This window comes from Muscardinus avellanarius (genome assembly GCF_963383645.1).
Source record: "Muscardinus avellanarius genome assembly, chromosome: 4".
Classification (NCBI taxonomy): Eukaryota; Metazoa; Chordata; class Mammalia; order Rodentia; family Gliridae; genus Muscardinus; species Muscardinus avellanarius.
Genome location: NC_137789.1, coordinates 133,414,937 through 133,432,281, shown reverse-complemented (window position 1 = coordinate 133,432,281; position 17,345 = coordinate 133,414,937). Strand labels below are relative to the sequence as shown.

The 17,345-nt window shown below is 46.6% G+C and overlaps 1 protein-coding gene across 9 annotated transcripts in view; it reads right to left on the bottom strand.

Annotated features, from left to right (window-relative positions):
* Nucleotides 1-17,345, bottom strand: part of PAX2 (paired box 2) — a gene marked incomplete at both ends in the record, with an annotated part of 87,627 nt that overhangs the window by 51,755 nt on the left and 18,527 nt on the right. For all 9 annotated transcript variants that reach the window (XM_080693606.1, XM_080693607.1, XM_080693608.1 and 6 more), the window contains one exon: nucleotides 1,203-1,288. In XM_080693606.1, the coding sequence (XP_080549732.1) occupies nucleotides 1,203-1,288 (86 nt within the window). The remainder of the gene's footprint in view (nucleotides 1-1,202; nucleotides 1,289-17,345) is intronic.

Below are 17,345 nucleotides of genomic sequence, written 5' to 3'. Positions count from 1 at the left end.
TTCCTCAGTTCCGCCTCAGGACAAAGGCTTGTGAGCCCATTCACTCTGCGCTGCCCAGCTCAGGCCCAGTCCGGCCCAGCCCTACCCCCAGCACACACTGTGACCCAGGCCAGCAGACAAGGGCTCCTGCCAGCTCCAGGAGGGTTGGGACCAGCCATGTCCATTTCCCGCTGGTCAGGAGAAAAGAGGACAGCTCCCAAGAGAGGCAGCAGGAAAAATTCAGTTGTATCCCAGCCCTCAAAGCCTGGACCTCATCTCTAGCCATAGCAGCACTAAGTGCCCTTGGACCAAAAAGAAGTGATTCTGTGTGTGCCCGGGGACAAGAGAGAGTGTCCGCAGGTGTTCTGGCAACCTGGGCCATGTCTAGGACAGACCCTGAGCATGGGTCAAGGACTGAGGAGGCTACAGAGACACAGGGAGCTAAAGAATGGATGAGATAGAAACAAAGAGTTCAGGAAAGACAGGCCAAGAAAAAAGAGGCCATGAGGAGGGCAGGAGACAGAGGGGCACAGGGAAGGAGAGAGGGGAAAGGGAAAAGAAGAGTGAGGAAAGAAAAGGAGAGGAGGGGAACAGAGAGAAGGGTCACATTAAAAAAATTTTTAAATGGAGTGAGAAACTAGATATGAAAGAAAGAGGGACATGTAGGAGATAGAATCAGAGAAAACAAAAGATGATAAAAAGACAAAAGAAAGGCAGAAGAAACGCTAGATGAAAAATACTAATTGAAATGGGGTGGAGGAGACCAGACTAAGGAGGGCAGGGCAGAGGCTGAGACAGGAGGATCTCACAGGTTTGAAGCCAGCCTCAGCTACTTAGTGAGGCTCTCAGCAACTTAGTGAGACCCTGTTTCCAAATAAAAATATAAAATAGGTCTGGGAGTATAGCCCAGAGGTAGAAAGCCCCTGGGTTCCACCCCCAGTACCACACACACACACACACAGGCCACACAGCTGTGGGCTTGTCACTCAACTTCTTTTTGCCTCAGTTTCTTCAACCAGAAAATAATGTTTTCTCTTTTCAGGAAATTACAGTGAACTGACCTTACTCAGGAGACCCTGAGCTTCTAGGAGCTGAGAGGAAGGAGGATCGGGAAACATGACAGGACCTGGACCTCATTAGAGAGGGCAGTTCCCAGAGCTGCTCTGTATTTCTTGGCTTTCCCTAGGTAGGGCTGGATTCTGCCCTTCCCCGAGCCCTCTTACCGATGGTGTGGCCGGGGGCAGTCACTCCTGTCCCTGCCCCATCCGGTGTTGGGTGGAAAGGTTGCTGAACTTTGGTCCGGATGATCCTGCAATGGCATCACAACAGCCACGAGTCAACGCTCATCCTTCTTTGGCCAGTGCCAGCCCAACCCTGCGGAGGGGCCCTCCCTAGCTCCTCGGCTCCGTCCCCACTCACCTGCCTCTGCAAGGCATGAGTGTCCCCCTATGGGCTCTGAGACCCAACCCTGTGTGGCTCGGGGGGAGGCGGTCTGCACCTGCCCTGCCCTGAGCATCACCTGAATTGCACTTGGGTTTGGTAGCTTGGATCTGGCAGTAGACTGAGTGGAGCACAGCATCTTCTCTCTTTCGGGGGGTCAGGAGCCAGGTGATTGGTTGTCCATCCCTCCCTCCCCAACCATACACGTGTACCTCCTGGTACCAGGACCCATTGGTTCAGGAGATCATTTCAGAGATGGTTTTCCTATTGGGACCATATCACAGTCCTCCAGAGTTAAGAGGAGAAGGAGAAGAGGCAGGGAAGGGCTGGCCAACTGAGGTCCCTTCTGTCCCCAGGTTTCCAACACACCACATGGCCCCTTGCCAGATATCACACTTGTAATCCCAGCACTCGGGAGGCTGAGACAGGAGGATCGCACAGGTTCGAAGCCAGCCTCAGCTACTTAGTAAGGCTCTCAGCAATTTAGTGAGACCCCGTTTCCAAGTAAAAATATAAAATAGGTCTGGGAGTAAAGCCTGGAGGTAAAACGTCCGTGGGTTCCACCCCCAGAACCACACACACACAAAAAAAGAGGCCACACAGCTGTGGGCTTGTCACTCAACTTCTCTCTGCCTCAGTTTCTTCAACCAGAAAATAATGTTTTCTCTTTCCAGGAAAAATAACACAAGCTAGGCGTGGCGGTGCATACCAATAACCCAGTATTTGGAAAGTCGAGAGAGGAGAGTCACAAGTTCAAGGCCAACCTTAGCAATTCAGAGTTGCCCTGTTTCATAATAAAAAAAAAGGGGGGGGAACTAGGGGCATAGCTCTGAGGTACAATGCCTGTGAATACAATCCCCAGTAACAAAATAAATAAATAAATAACAAAACAAAACCCACAACTCTAAGGTGAACAAAGAAGCAGAGAGGAGGGCGTTCTATGTAGGCTCTGGAGGAGGGCAGGAGAACAGCAAGTGAGCCAGCGTGAGGCTGTAGGGATTAATGCCCAGGCCCATCAGCCGGGAATACCGCGTGTGCATAAGGGAGGAAGAGGAAGGAGGGCTGAAACTTGGATGTGATGATGCAAATAGCTATTTGCCACTTACTGAACATCTATTATGTGCTAAAATTATATCTAATTTATATTACATATATACCTGACTCTCACAACGACCTCCAAAGTGTATCATCCTCATTTTGCATATTGAAAACCAAAGCTGACAAGGGTTACATAGCTTACTTAAGGTCACACTGCAGTGTGACCTTTACTGGCAGTAAGGTCTCTTGGGGCTCTGTCCCAATTCAGTCTCCAAAATCTGTGCTACTTTGTCTTCCTTCCCTCAATGTGTAGGGACCAGGTTTAGAAGATCTGGAGTCGTGAGCAATTTCTCAAATGAGAGGGGACATGTGCAAACTGATTCCAGGGAGGCAATATCCAGGCCTGATGTGATAAGGAGCTGGTTTCAGGAAAGAAAAGGAAGAGTTTTCCAGGTGCTCTGGTGCACAGGATCACAGCTGCAATCCTAGTACTTGGGAGGCTGAGACAGAGAATTGCAGGTTCTTAGCCAGTCTTAGTGAGAATGTCTGCAACTTAGACTCTGTTTCAAAATAAAAATAAAATAGGGCTGGGGTGTAGCTTGGAGGTAGAATGCCCCTGGGTTCTATCCCCAGCAGGAAAAAAAAATAGGGCTGAAAGGAAATGGCTGGCTTTGGAAGGAAGCAGCAAGGTTGGTCCTGGACATGCGGCATGTGGGGTGGACACGTTCCGGCACAGCTGGCATAGCAGCAAGGGAGTCGGGATACTGAGGAAAGGGGGGTTCTGGGTTGTACAGAGCAGCCTCTTCTAACTCCACAGAGAAGAATGTTCTAAAAAGAACAGAACTGGCCAGACATGGCAGCACACACCTGCAATTCCAGCGCTTGGGAGGCTGAGACAGGAGGATTGCAGGTTTGAGGAGAGCCTCAATGATTTAGTGAGACCCTTAGCAACTTAGAGAAACTCTATTTCAAAATAAAAAATAAAATAGGGTTAGGGAGCCGGGTGTGGTGGCGCACACTTGTAATCCCGGTACCCGAGAGGCTGAAACAGGAAGATCACAGGTTTGCGGCCAGCCTTAGGAACCTGGTGAGGCCTTCTGCAACTTAGTGAAACCTGGTTTCAAAATAAAGAATAAATAAATAGGACTGGGCGGGTGTCCCTCCGAGATAGAATGCCCCTGGGCTCAATCCCCAATACCACACACACACACACACACACACACACACACACACACACAAATCAATGGTGCTAACAGGCGATACAAAGACTGAAGAGAATTGGGAATAAGAAGAGACACATGGGCGGCCATGGTGGCGCACGCTTGTAATCCCAGCATTTGGGAGACTGAGAAAGGAGGATCGCGGTTCCCGGATAGCCTCAGATACTGAGGCCCTTTGCAACTCAGTGAGACCCTTTTTCAAAATAAAGAATAAAAAATAGGGCTGGAGGTGTGGCTCGGAGGTAGAATACCCCTGGGTCCCATCCCCAGTACCACTCACACACAAAAAAGAAGAGACACGTTTGGGTCATTGCATGGCCGCTAGTGACCCGAGGGAGAAGAGGCTCGGCCGAGTGGGCAGGTGAGGAGGGGACAACTGGGTGAGGTCGAAAGGTAAACAGAACTGGCAGCCAAGTGGAGGAGGAGCATTTCAGGGTGGGAAAGAACTGAGGAAGAAGCAATGAAGAGGAAGACGTCGAGGTTGTCGGAGAGACTGTGGAAGACAGAGCAATGGAGAACAAACTGGGAAGCAGAGGGCACGGGGAGGTTAGCCAGAGATGGTATGTTTCCAGGTTGCCAGAAGTTTCAAAAGTGAGCTTTTTTTTGGTGTTTAGCTCTCAGGAAAGCACAAGGCTAGGTGATCCCTGAAGAGTTAGGACAAAGGTTTGGAGCCTAAGCACCCTGGGGAGGATTCAAGGGTAGGTGGGGCAGTGTAGGCGCATCTGCAAGAGGAGGAGCTGAGCAGCTGGGAGAAGCAGCCCCTGATTCCCTGCAGCACAAGCTTCTGGGGCTTCGCTGGTCCTTGTGTGGCTGTGCTTGAGAGCTGATGGACCCGGGCTGAGGCGGGGTGACACAGATAACTGGATGGGGTGGTGGAGCTCCTGTCTTTGTTACCCAGAGCCTCTGACCTCTGGGGCACTGGTGCAGATTTAGCTGAGGCAGCAAGTGATGGAAAATCACTATTCCCTGACAGCGGCTTGGTGGTGCATGGGAGAGGAGTTGGGCAGGGTGCCTGCTGCAAGCTGTTAATGCTCTTGGTGTCCATCCATGACCCCAGGCAGTGGGCACTTGCCAGTCCCAGAGCTGAGCACAGAGAATTTAAGAACTGGGATAGCGGAAAGCTGATGGTCATCTGGTGCCCTTCTACATCCTGTATCCAGCCCAATGGCTCATGGGATACCACTAGGGGTTAAAGGATGAAGTAAAGCAGTTGTTTAGAATGACTGCCGGATGCAGCTTCCTCCTCCTCCTTCTCCAGTTCTTTTTCATTCTTGGCTCCACAAGTCAGCCAGGCACATCAACATCTGCCATGGCCCCAGGCAGCTCGGACCTGGAAGGTCAAGTCCCTGTGTATGGGTCCCTAGAGGGCGCAGGCAGGACCCCGGGAAGCATGTCTCCATTCTGGCTTCCCTCACCAGCGGGCTTTCCTTCCTCTCCCATTTCAGGCGAGGGCTCTTTCTCTCCAGGGCTTTGGCCTGTGCCTGGCATGGGGTCTTCCAGGCGCTCAGAGTCTCCTGTACTCACAAGGGTGTAAGAATAGCAAAAGGAGTCAGGGCTATGGGCTCCAGGCTCCGTCTGCCTGAGTCAGAATCCCAGCTATGTTGCTTACTGTCTGGGAAACTCTGAGTTTCTTATTCCCTTATCTGTGCAAATAAAAAAATACTACTATGTACTTCCTAGGACCGTAGTAAAGATTAAATAGGATCATCCCTATTAAGTGATTAGTGTGATGATTGGCCCAATAAATGCTATAACAATAATGTCCACTAGTATTATCATTCCTAAGGGTGACACCTGGGCCTGGCTGCTTTCAATTCAGAAGCTGAGCAAGATGCAGGCAAGAAGCTTCCCCATGCAGTGAACCCCAGCTTGGTAAACGCAGGTGCTACCAAGGGCCTGGGGAAAGCCTGGAACAGACAGAAAGCCTCAGCAGCAGGGGTCACAGTCTGACCCCAAGAGAGGTTGCATGATGAAGACTCGCAGAAAGACAGACTGGGGACTGGACCAAGCCCCACTGGGACACTGGAAAGATCTACAGAGAACCCTAGCGAGGCAGGGGGTTGCGGCAGGGGGTTAGAGCAAAAGGTGCTGGAATAGTACAGTGGTGAGGTCACTCTTTGGTTAAATTCCCAGAAGGTCTCTACCTCCCACCACCTTGAAGATCAAAGCGGACTCATGGGCTCTGAGAGTCAGAGTGGAAGCCATGAGCGAGTCCCCATCAACAGTCTGTTGAACTTGTGAATAAAGAGAGGAGGCTTTACCTCCCAGGAAAGCACTGTGCAGACCAACATTGCTCTGCATCTTCCACCCTCTTCCTCTTCCTCTTCCTCTTCCTCCTCCTCTTCGCACCACTTCCTCTGCGTGTCTTTCTCTGTATCTCTCTCCCTCTCTTTCTCTGCCTATCTCTCTTTCTCCTCTTTGTCCATCTGTCCATCGCCTTGCACCCTGAAGTCCCACTGTGGCTCTGTGAGTTTATTGATTCCTGGGAGCTTGGGGGAAAGCAGGAGGCAGGGCTGGGGTGCAGGCTCAGGGATGGAAATAGAAGGCTATAAATTATTTGTGACAGGAAAGCAATAGTGGCAGAGTGCTGAGCACAAGTCCTGTGTCACTATTAGATTCCTTTTAGCCTGATGACACTGTAAAAAAGGTTAAGTGTCTGCTGGAATCGTACACCTGGGGGGCCGGGGCAGCCTGGGAGCAGAACAAGCCACTGAGAGCAGGTATATCAATTCTCCAGGCCAATAATATTCCTCTCATTGATCGCCACGCAAAGTTCAAAAATCTCATTACAGCCAGGCAGACCGGGAACTTTTTACAAATCAATAGAATGATATAATGTATGTATACTTAGTACAAATGTATCTATTCATCTATCCATCCATCCACGGTCTGCCTCAGGGTTTCCAAGTTAACCTACCCATCATATTATGTTATGTTATGTATGATATTATATTGCATTATATTATATGATAATAAATGGCATGCAAGAACTGCCCTGAGGTGGAGACAGGAAGAGGTCCTATTAGCATTGAGGTGACCTCAGACAGCTCACCTTGGTGGGAACGAGGCGGCAGCATTTCCGGGACTTGGCTGATCAGGATTTTAGGAGCAAAGCTTCCTCAGCAGAGACTCCAATAATGAAAACCAGCGTCTACTGAGTATTTACTATGTGCCAGGCAATGGTCCAAATGCTTCAGACAAACACTTCACCTAATCCTCAAAACAACCCATTTGGCAGATGGGGCATATTATAACTTGCCACGGTCATCCATTTTAGAAATGGCAAATCTGGGATTTGAATTCAAGTAGACTAGCCTCAGGGCCTATACCGTTAACCACTAAGCTATACTGCTTCCAGAGAGAGGCACCCAAAGCCCAGAATCTGAACTTCTGGAATCTATTTCTAGTTCCATGCTCTGAAAAATGAAGGGTAAAGGCCTCTCCTGAATCTTAGTATTCCTCACTAGAAAAGGGAGTAATAACCCCTTCTGGAAGCAGCTGCTGACAATATGTAGAAGTGAGATTTTTTTTTTTTTTTTTTTTTTTTTTTTTTTTGCGGATCTGGGGATGGAACCAGGGGCATTTGACCTCCGAGCTACACCCTCTGCCCTGTTTTTTATTCTTTATTTTTGAAACAGGGTCTCACTAAGTTGTGGAGGGCCTCACTAAATAGCTGAGGCTGTCATCGAACCACTATCCTCCGGTCTTAGCCTCCCAAATGCTGGGATTACAAGCGTGCGCCACCACGCCCAGCTATGGAAGTGGGATCTTCAAGCATGTTGCCATGAACCCTATCCAGGTGCCTAGAATGGACTGCCTTCCTGCCTCTGAAATTACTTCCTAGAAGAACAGCAGGCTGTCCCTGAGCCTGGTCATGACAGTGGTTTGCTCAAAGGGCTTTAGGAGCAATATGTCAAGTATCTACATACATGTGTTATACACATCTACAAATCAGCTTAAACTGTCCTGGTAGACTGACTGACCGTGATAGGGTCTGCAAAAAAATACTTAATCCCTGGAACAGAGGAAATGTTTCCTGATTGTTAATCGACAAACTCTATGGTAGAGAATATTTTAGACTAGCTGGCCCCACTGCCCAGACAAGTGGTAGGTAAGACCTGGGCCAGTGACTTCAAGCTGCCTGGTTATCATACGCTGGACTATTCTAGAAAACAAAACTGTATTTGCTTTGGGAAAAGATATTTTGCCGGTAATCACTTTAATGCAAGTCTTTTTGAGCTGCCTGTATCAGGCACGTATCTCTGGCTTGGCCTGGAGGCAAGTCAGTAGTAACGCAAAGAGCTGGAGGTTTTTCATCTTTGAACCTCAAGTGAGATAGCAGAGATCACCCAGGAAGTTTTTAACCTCCTAAAAATGGTCCCTACCTTTGAGAACTCTAAAGAACTAGAATCTCCTGTCTTTATATCCCAGAGACTGAAAACCTGCAATTTACTTCCCCCTCCCCTACAGGAACCCAGAGAAAACAGCAGCCACCCTGCACATGGCCGACCCCGCTGGCAGCCCTGCAGCGCCTATGCACATACTGTTTTCAAAGGCTTTGCCTTTGTGGTTCGTGTAGTTTAGAGGGGTTTGCCCAGCCTCAGTCACAGAGCCTGCAGGTCCATCTTATCTGACTGTGTATGAGAATGGCTACTGATGAGAGCCAGGCCCTTCTTCAGAGCTGGGGCAGGACATTACATTCCAGCTATAGCTGGACACAGCTGGAATACACAGGTTCCAGGTCGCCAGGGTTCCTCTCAAGTGTTCCAAGAGCTTCTGTCCTCTTTTGTCACCTCTCAGAAGACATAAGCAAACTACAAGAAATGAGGACCCTAGGAAAAGGCTTGCAGATGTGTGTCCTAAAACTATTGCTCTTGAATTACCTGCATTAGAATTTCCTGGGGCACTTGCTAACCTGCAAACCCCTGGGTCCCTCCAGAGTTTGCAGGAACATTAGTATTTCTGGGCTCTCTAATATTTGAGAAGACTAGCTCGTCAGGGGGGTATGGGATCCATCCTGCTGGTTATACGGGGCTTCCTGAAAGAACTAGGAGGAAGTCTTGGTGAGTGAAGAAAGTCCCTTCCTCACACTCCTATCTACCTATATTCAGCTCTCTCCATCTGTTAACCCTGACTCTCACTGACACGGTCATCCTAGTTCAAGAAGTTATCAGTTCCTCTGTGGAAACTAATCTATAGGTTAAAAGTAAAAAATCATTTCAAAATAGGTTTTGTACATTCCAGGATATGTTCCCTGTGGTTTCCTAGATACCAGGCGTATTTGCTGCATCGACTTAGCCTTCTCAGACTGGCACTAAGGGCGATCATCTTTCCACCACGTGTCCCTGGGAGCCCAGGCCAGAGACAATTTGCCAGGCTAGATGGGCCACGGGGCTGGCCCAAGGGGGCAATAGTGATGGTTTATATGATGAATGGTAAGCATATGGATTGATTTAACTTCAAGATATGCATAGGTTTAAAAATTAAGGGGCAATGTGTTTAACTAACCATTTGGAAACCAGTCTGCGGTGCATGCCAAGCCCAGAGCGTGACCAGACTAGCTCCTCTCGCCACAGACCCTGCCCTCATCTGTCAGGGCTCCCGGCTAGAGCTGGGATCTACCAGCTGTCCACCCCATGGCCCTGCTTGGGAGACTCCAGAGGCTCGAGGACTGTCTGACGTAACGGTGAGTGGTGCTGCTGGAGATTCACTGCTGGACCAAGGCTTCCCACCTGCCCGTCCTTCCTGCCCTTCCACAGGCATGTCCACCTCCCCTCTGCAGGCAGAAGGAAGCCTGGAGGGACGGCCAGCTCCACAGCAGCCTGCTGGCGACTACTGAAAGAACACAATGTGGCTAAACGCTACGGTCACTTCCTATGACAAGATAAAGTCAGAATTGCTCAGCTGGCCTTCAAAATCTTCCCGATCTGGCTCCCTTTAGCTGTCCAATCTACTTCTCCTGTTGCTCTCTCTTCCCCTCAGGCTCCAGCACAGAGCTGGAACCTCGTTTCCCTGAGTCCTCGGGTCACGGTGAGTCCTCCTTTGGACTCTGAGCTCTGTAAAAACACATGTCACTCACTGCCTGGCATAAAGCAATACTTAACTATTTGTTAAATAACAAATGAATATTATTAGTAACAATAACAACAGAATCTTAAGAGACACAGTGAGTTAATGTAATTCCACTATGTACCAGGCACAGTGCTAAGCACTTTACAGAGATTATTTAGTTTGATACAACTAGCCCAGCCTGGTGGCACATACCTGTCATCTAAGCAACTCAGGAGGTCAAGGCAGGAAGATCGTAAGTTTGAAACCCTCTGAACAATTTAATAAGATTCTGTCTCAAAATAAAAAATAAAAAGGAGCCAGGCCCAATGGCACATGCCTGTAATCCCAGTACTTGGGAGGTTGAGACAGGATGACCATAGATAGATTCGAGGCAAGCTTCAGCAGTTTAGAAAGGCCCTCAGCAACCTGTGAGGCCCTGTCTCAAAATAAAAAATACAAAGGGCTGGGGTAGAATGTCCCTGGGTTCAATCCCTAGTAACAACAACAACAACAACAACAACAACAATAATAATAATAATAATAATAATAATAATAATAATAATAAAGGGCTAGGGGTATAGCTCATTCTTTATAAAATGCTATAGCATACACAAAACCCTGGGTTTGATCCCTAGTACCACAAAAAAATAATAATTCTCACAACTACCTGTGAAGCTTATTGTCCTTGTTCTACACATGTGAAAGTGCAGGCTCAGAGAAGTTAGGTAACTTGCCTAAGGCCACATAGATAGCTGTTAAGAAACAGAGCAAGAGCGGGGCATGGTGGTGCTTGCCTGTAATCCCAGTACTCGAGAGGCTGAGAAAGAAGGATTGCAGGTTCAAGGGCAGTCTCATCAACTTAGCAAGGCCCTCCACAACTTAGTGATACCCTATTTCAAAATATAAAATAGAGCCTGGCATAGTGGCTCACGGTTGTAATCCCAGTGCTTAGGAGGCTGAGATAGGAGGGTCACACAGGTTCGAAGCCAATCTCAGCTACTGAGTGAGGCTCTCAGCAACTTAGTGAGACCCTGTTTCCAAATAAAGTATAAAATAGGTCTAGGAGTATAGCCAGGAGGTAGAAAGCCCCTGGGTTCCACCCCCAGTACCACAAAATTATATATAATTATAAAATTATATATATATTACATATATAAAATAGAGCCAAGTCTGGTGGTGCACACTTGTAATCCTGGTACTTGGGAGGCTGGGATAAGAGGATTGCAGGTCAGCCTCAGCAACTTAGTGAGGCCCTGTACAACTTAGTGAGATCCTGTTTCCAAATTAAAAAAAAAAAAAAAAAAATATATATATATATATATATATATATATATATATGATGTTTGGGGTATAACTTAGAGGTAGAATGCAACTGGATTCCATTATTAATACCACAAAAAATAAAAATAAATTAGTGTTGGAGGTATAGCTCAGAGGTAGATAGATGTCCTAGAGTTCAATCCCTAGTACCAAACAAAACAAAACAAAACAAAAAGAAAGAAAGAAAGAATAGGGAAAAAGAAACAAAGCCATTTTTTTGGCAGTGCTGGGGATCAAACCCAGGGCCTTGTACATGCTAGACAAGTGCTCTACCACTGAACTGCATCCCCAGTCCAGAGCTAGAATTCAAACCCGGATGTCTCTCTCCAGAACTTGCACCGCTATTGACTAGGTAGAACAAGTCAATCATATCAAGAACAGATGGTAGAATCCATGAGAGGGTAGGCTTAATAGAAAAGCTGCATATAATAACAGTAAAAGTAATAACTATCATTTATTTCATATTCACTATATGACAGGCATTATAATATATGTATTTTCTCATTTAAATCCTAACTACGACTCTATTAAATAGGCTGCTCTCTATTTTAACTAAGAACAGCAGAGAGGCTAAGCAACTTGCACAAGGTCACGTGCCTAACAGCACTGGAGCCAGACCTTGCATCCAGGCTGGTGATGCCAACACCTAAAGGCTGAATTGTAAGGCCTTTCCTGGAAGTCTCTGTATTAAGAATTCTTTGAGTTTGTTAATTGTATGAGCATGAACATTTTTTCAGTCTTTTTCACGTGTATTATCTGAACAACTGAGCAAATGCATCTGTGGACAATTAGCAGAGACTGCATGTGTCTATGACTTTAAACACGCTCACCCTCTCTACTACAGGTGCCATAGTTTATTTGATAAGCATCATACTCGTGTTACAAACAAACCATAATTTCCTAATCACGTACGCCATTGCATCATGACGCCGCATACAGATGTGTTTCTGTTTCTACGCTTTTAGGAGCTATTTCTATGATTAGTGTATCTTTATATTCATGTCTGCTCTAATGCATTGATCCAAGATTTATAACAGTGGATATATTTATCAAAGCCTACTTTATGAATATCCGCCAAGCTGTGCCTATTTTTGGTAAACATGTAAGCCACAGCGAAACTGTACAACCATCACTGCTCCCTTCTCAGGGTGTTTACAGATTTTCAAATCAGAATTGTGTTTTTACATTGGTCCTTGCACCAGTATTGATGTGCATAAATGTACACTTGTGTACCTGTGTATCTCTCTGTCTATGGCCAGGATGGGGTGGGGTAGGGGGATGTGGAAATGAGAGAATTATTAAATGCCAAGTAGATGTGCAATAAATTCCATTGATTTTATAAACTCCAACTTGTCTTCAGTCTCCTTCCATTCTTTATCCTGGGGGCACTGCAACAAAAACCTATTTTAAATACCTTGGCTTCCCCCCACCTCCTCCCCAAAAAAGTGTCAATATTTTATTTGGATTTTTAACTTCACTCCATAACAGTTGTTTGACCTCCTGACTCGTGCGAGTCACATAAATTCTGGGACTTTATTCAGGAGCCATGTTCCTGCTATTGAATAAGCAATTTGGGAGGGTGAATTAATGACTTGTGCTGTTGCTGGAAAGTCCCTGAAGAAATATTAAAATTGCTTGCAGACTGAATCGATACTCAGTGAACACCCAGCAAGAGGGCTTCGGCTCTGGAATGGCCACAGAAGGCAGGAGTCAGAGGGGAATTCCTGCACCTAGCTTGGAGCGCTCCCTCCACCACCCCCACTCGCACCTATTCCTCCATCCCCAGAGCTATGTCATTTTCAGTAACAGCCAAGTCTTATTAAACCCCAACCAGGATAGAGCTGATTTGTCCTGTCTCGGGAAGCAGGCTCAGGGGACAGTTTACTCTCTTACTCGCAATGAGAGCCCGGAGGCCTTATTGGAGGTGATGGTCTAGACACTTCCACCTGCTGGAGAGACAGGACTGCTGCTTCCTGGCAGGCTGTGCTGAGCTCCAGGAGACTGCAGCTGTGTGCCTTGGGGACGGCGCTGCCATGCTGGCTCCACCTCTGTGGTGCCTGACGAGTGTTTACCACCGCTCTGGTGGCCACCTGACTCAGCCTTTGTGTCAGGGGTGCCTACGGGATGGAGAATTTGAATTGTGTCGTGTGTTCCTGTGTATTACATTGCGTGGACACATTCTGGCAGCTGGCTGAAGGTGTTGTATTGAGGCGAGGGCACTTTGTTTAACACTGAGTCAGAGGAATTTGAGTATTGTTCGGTGGCAGTATCTGCGTTTCTGCTTTGAATTATTGTGTCCATTGATCATATCTGCATCTTTTTATTCGTAATGTATGTCTCAGAGATTAGGTTAATGGGTGTCTCCTTGGTGATGTGAGTTGAGTAATAATGTTGGATCTGGGTGGTGGTGTGTGATTCAGTAATGGCTATAATTGCCTTTTGGGTGTGATTGTAGGTCAGAATGCCCACCCTTTGACTGTATGTATATGTATGTACGTATGTATGTATGTGTGTGTGTGTATTGTGATATTGGGCATACCCAGGGACATTCTACCTCTGACTTAAAACCCAGCCCTATTTTATTTTGAAACAGGATCTCACTAAGTTGCGGAGGGCCTCGCTAAGTCCCAGGGGGCTGGCCTGGAATTTGAAATCTTCCTGTCTCAGCCTACCAAGTACTGGGTTTATAGGCATATGCTCCATCCTTTGACTTCTTAAGCTAACTCTGCCCTGGCCATTTACACTGCTTCTTTCTAGAAGAAAAATATTCTACAGATGCAAGACAAGTCTCTTTCTTGATTAAATATGCGGTTCTATTCTGGGAAGCAAATGGTTTCTGCTCCACTGAGCAACCCAACTTCACAACTGGTTCAGGTCCTGGGGCCACTCTCCCTGCATCTGCCTAATTTGGAGAGCAGGTTACCTAGGTCAACCCCTATGCCTGTCGAGAATCCAGACTCTAGTCCTAATGGAAATAACAACGTGAATTCTAGTTCCAAAAACCCTTATTCCTCTCCACTCTGTGGCCCTGACCAGCAGCCTCTTCTTCCTTCCCGGTATCCCCAGATGATGAGGCTGAGCAGCAGCCTGCACTGAGGGGCACACAGCAGGGAGGAATACAGTTACACATACTAGGACTTTCTACTATGGTGCAGGGTCCTTGCTCTGAGATTGTAAGCAAATGTATGAATTCATAGTGGGGCATGAGACCACAAAAAAATTACAGATATAAGCCAGGTGTGGTGATGTGTGCTTGTAATCCCAGTACTTTGGAGGCTGAGACAGGAGGATGGCAGGTTCGAAGACAGTCTCAGCAAATAGTAAGACTCTCATTAATCTAGCGAGACCCTGTTTCAAAATAAAAACAAAATAGGTCTGGGGGTGTAGCTCAGAGGTAGAATGCCCCTGAGTTCAATCCCCAATGCCACACACACAAAAATATATTTATATATTTTATACATACATTTATACATAAAAATACGTGTATACACACACACACACACACACACACACACACACACACACTCAATATGCAGAGCTCTCCAGGAGATTACCCATTCCTGCCCTTTCCTTGCTCCAAAGTAGATGTGAAGTATGCATAGTCGATAAGCCAGTACTCCATGGGTTCAAATCCTAGTTCTGCTACTTAGCCTGTGACTTTGAGCAAGTTATTTAACTTCTCTGTACTCCAGTTATCTCATCTATAAACAATCCTGTAAAGCCCTAGGGGTTGTTTATGGGGCTTAATTCAATTAATACATGTAACATGTGTATAATAGTTCCTACTGCAGTAAGCACTGGTTGGCTATGATTATGATGATGATAAATATAAGTACTTTTTTTGAAGCAGGGTCTTATTAAGTTCCTGAAGCTGGCCTGGAATCTGCAATCCTCCTATCTCAGCCTCCCAAGCACTGGAGTTATAGGCATATGTCACCACACCCAGCTATAAGAGCTCATGTAGTAAATCAGCCTTAAGGTTGCAGATGCATGCTTACAAACATGCATTTAGAAGTGTGCCAAAGTACATAAATCCTAAGATAAATTGATAAATTGTGTGTGTGTGTGTGTGTGTGTGTGTGTGTGTGTGCGTGCGTGTGCAGAGAAATGCAAAAACTGCAGCCAGGTAGCACAGGAACAGAGGACGGTTACCGCCTCAGCTTCTGGTCCACTGGGCCATGGTGTAGTGCAGGGGTGGATGGAGGCCACCACTGCCCGTCTCCAGCCCAAATTCAGTCCCTTGGTGATGAGTAGACAGAATGGCAGCCCTCATGCAGGTGTGTGTGTGTGTGTGTGTGTGTGTGTGTGTGTGTGTGTGTGTGTGGTGCTAGGGACTGAACCCAGAAGCATTCTACCTTCAAGCTACATCCCCAGTCCAATTTTATCTCTTATTTGGAAACAGGGTCTCGCTAGTTTGATGTGAGTCTCACTACTTGCTGAGGCTGTTCTCAAACCTGCCATCCTCCTGTCTCAGCTTCCCAAGTACAGGGATTACAGGCATGTGCCATCATGCCTGGCTCTCATGCAAGTTTTAATATTTTTTGTGGCACTGGGGATTAAACCCAGGGGCATTCTACTTCTAAGTTACACCCCAGCCCTATTTTATTATTTACTTTTGAAACAGGGTCTCACAAGTTGCAGAGGGCCTCACTACTTACTAAGTAGATGAGGCTCTCTTTGAACTTGCAACCCTCCTGTTTCAGCCTCCCACCACCATGCACCACCATGCCTGACTGCAAGTTTTAAAATTGTAAAAAACATTTGAGAATGATTAGACTCTTGGGATTTTATTTATATTTATTTATTTATTATTTATTTATTTATTTATTTGGTAGTACTGGGGGTAGAACCCAGAGGCTTTCTACCTCCTGGCTATACTCCCAGACCTATTTTATATTTTATTTGGAAACAGGGTCTCACTGAGTTGCTGAGAGCCTCACTAAGTAGATGAGGCTGGCTTTGAACCTGTGTGATCCTCCTGTCTCAGCCTCCCAAGTGCGGAGATCACAAGTGTGTCCCACCATGCCCGGCTATTTATCTCATTTTAAAAAGTTCCTTTCTGCCAGGCATGGTGGTACACACTTGTAATCCCAGCATTCAGGAGGCTGAGACTGGAGGATTGTGATTCACAGACAGCCTCAGCTACTTAGTGAGGCCCTCTGCAACTTAGTGAGACCCAGTTTCAAAATAAAGAATAAAAAATAGGGCAGGGGGTGTAGCTTGGAGGTCGAATGCCCCTGAGTTCTATCCCCAGACACACACACACACACACACACACACACACACACACACACACACAAGTTCCTTTCTAACCAGGCATAGTGGTACATGCCTGTAATCCCAGTACTTGGGAAGCTGAGACAGGAGGATTGCAGGTTTGAAGACAGCCTCAGCAAGTGGTGAGAGTCTCATCAACCTAGCAAGACCCTGTTTCTAAACAAACAAACAAACAAACAAACAAACAAATGGGCTGAGTTTGTAGCTTGGAGGTAGACTGCTTCTGGGTTTAATCCCCAGTAAACACACACACACACACACACACACACACACACACACACACACACCACTTCCTAAGTAAAAAAAAAAATCTACACCTTTACCAGCTAATGGATATAAATAAGGAGAGCAGAATGTAAGTATAAAATTTGAGAGGTAAGGAAGGCTGTGACCGTAAGGATGTAACTGTTAAGACATCAGAAAGCCTGGTGCAGGGCTCATGCCAATAATCCTGGCAACTCAAAAGTCTGAGGCAGGAGGATTGCAAATTTGAGGGCAGCTTCAGACCTTGTCTGAAAACAAAACAATAGAAAGGTCTGGGGGTATAGCTCATTGGGAAAGTCCCCGTGGGCTCAATCCTCACTGCCAATAAATAAACAAATAAAGACATCAGATAAATGGCTGTTCTGGCTGCTGGGTGTGGCTCTTTGGAAACTCATTGAGTTAAAGCTGGCTACTAAACTAAGCCAAAGGGACAGAGAAACCGGGAGGTCAGAAGGGGCCTAGATCTTAGCCTCACTCCATAGGATTTCCCAAGGAGATGGGAGACACATCTTTCTGAGTTTGGGAATCTTTGTTTTTCATCTTTAGTCTTGTCAAATAGAGAGTAAACAGAAGATCAAATAGATTATAATCATTAATCCCCTGCTGGGCATAGTGGTCCATGCCTGTAATCCCAATACTTGGGAGGCTAAGATGAGAGGACTGCAGGTTTGAGGCCAGCCTCGGAAACTTAGTGAGACCCTGTTTCAAAATTTTAAAAAAGTAGAAAAATGGCTGGAGGTGTAGCTCAGAGGTAGA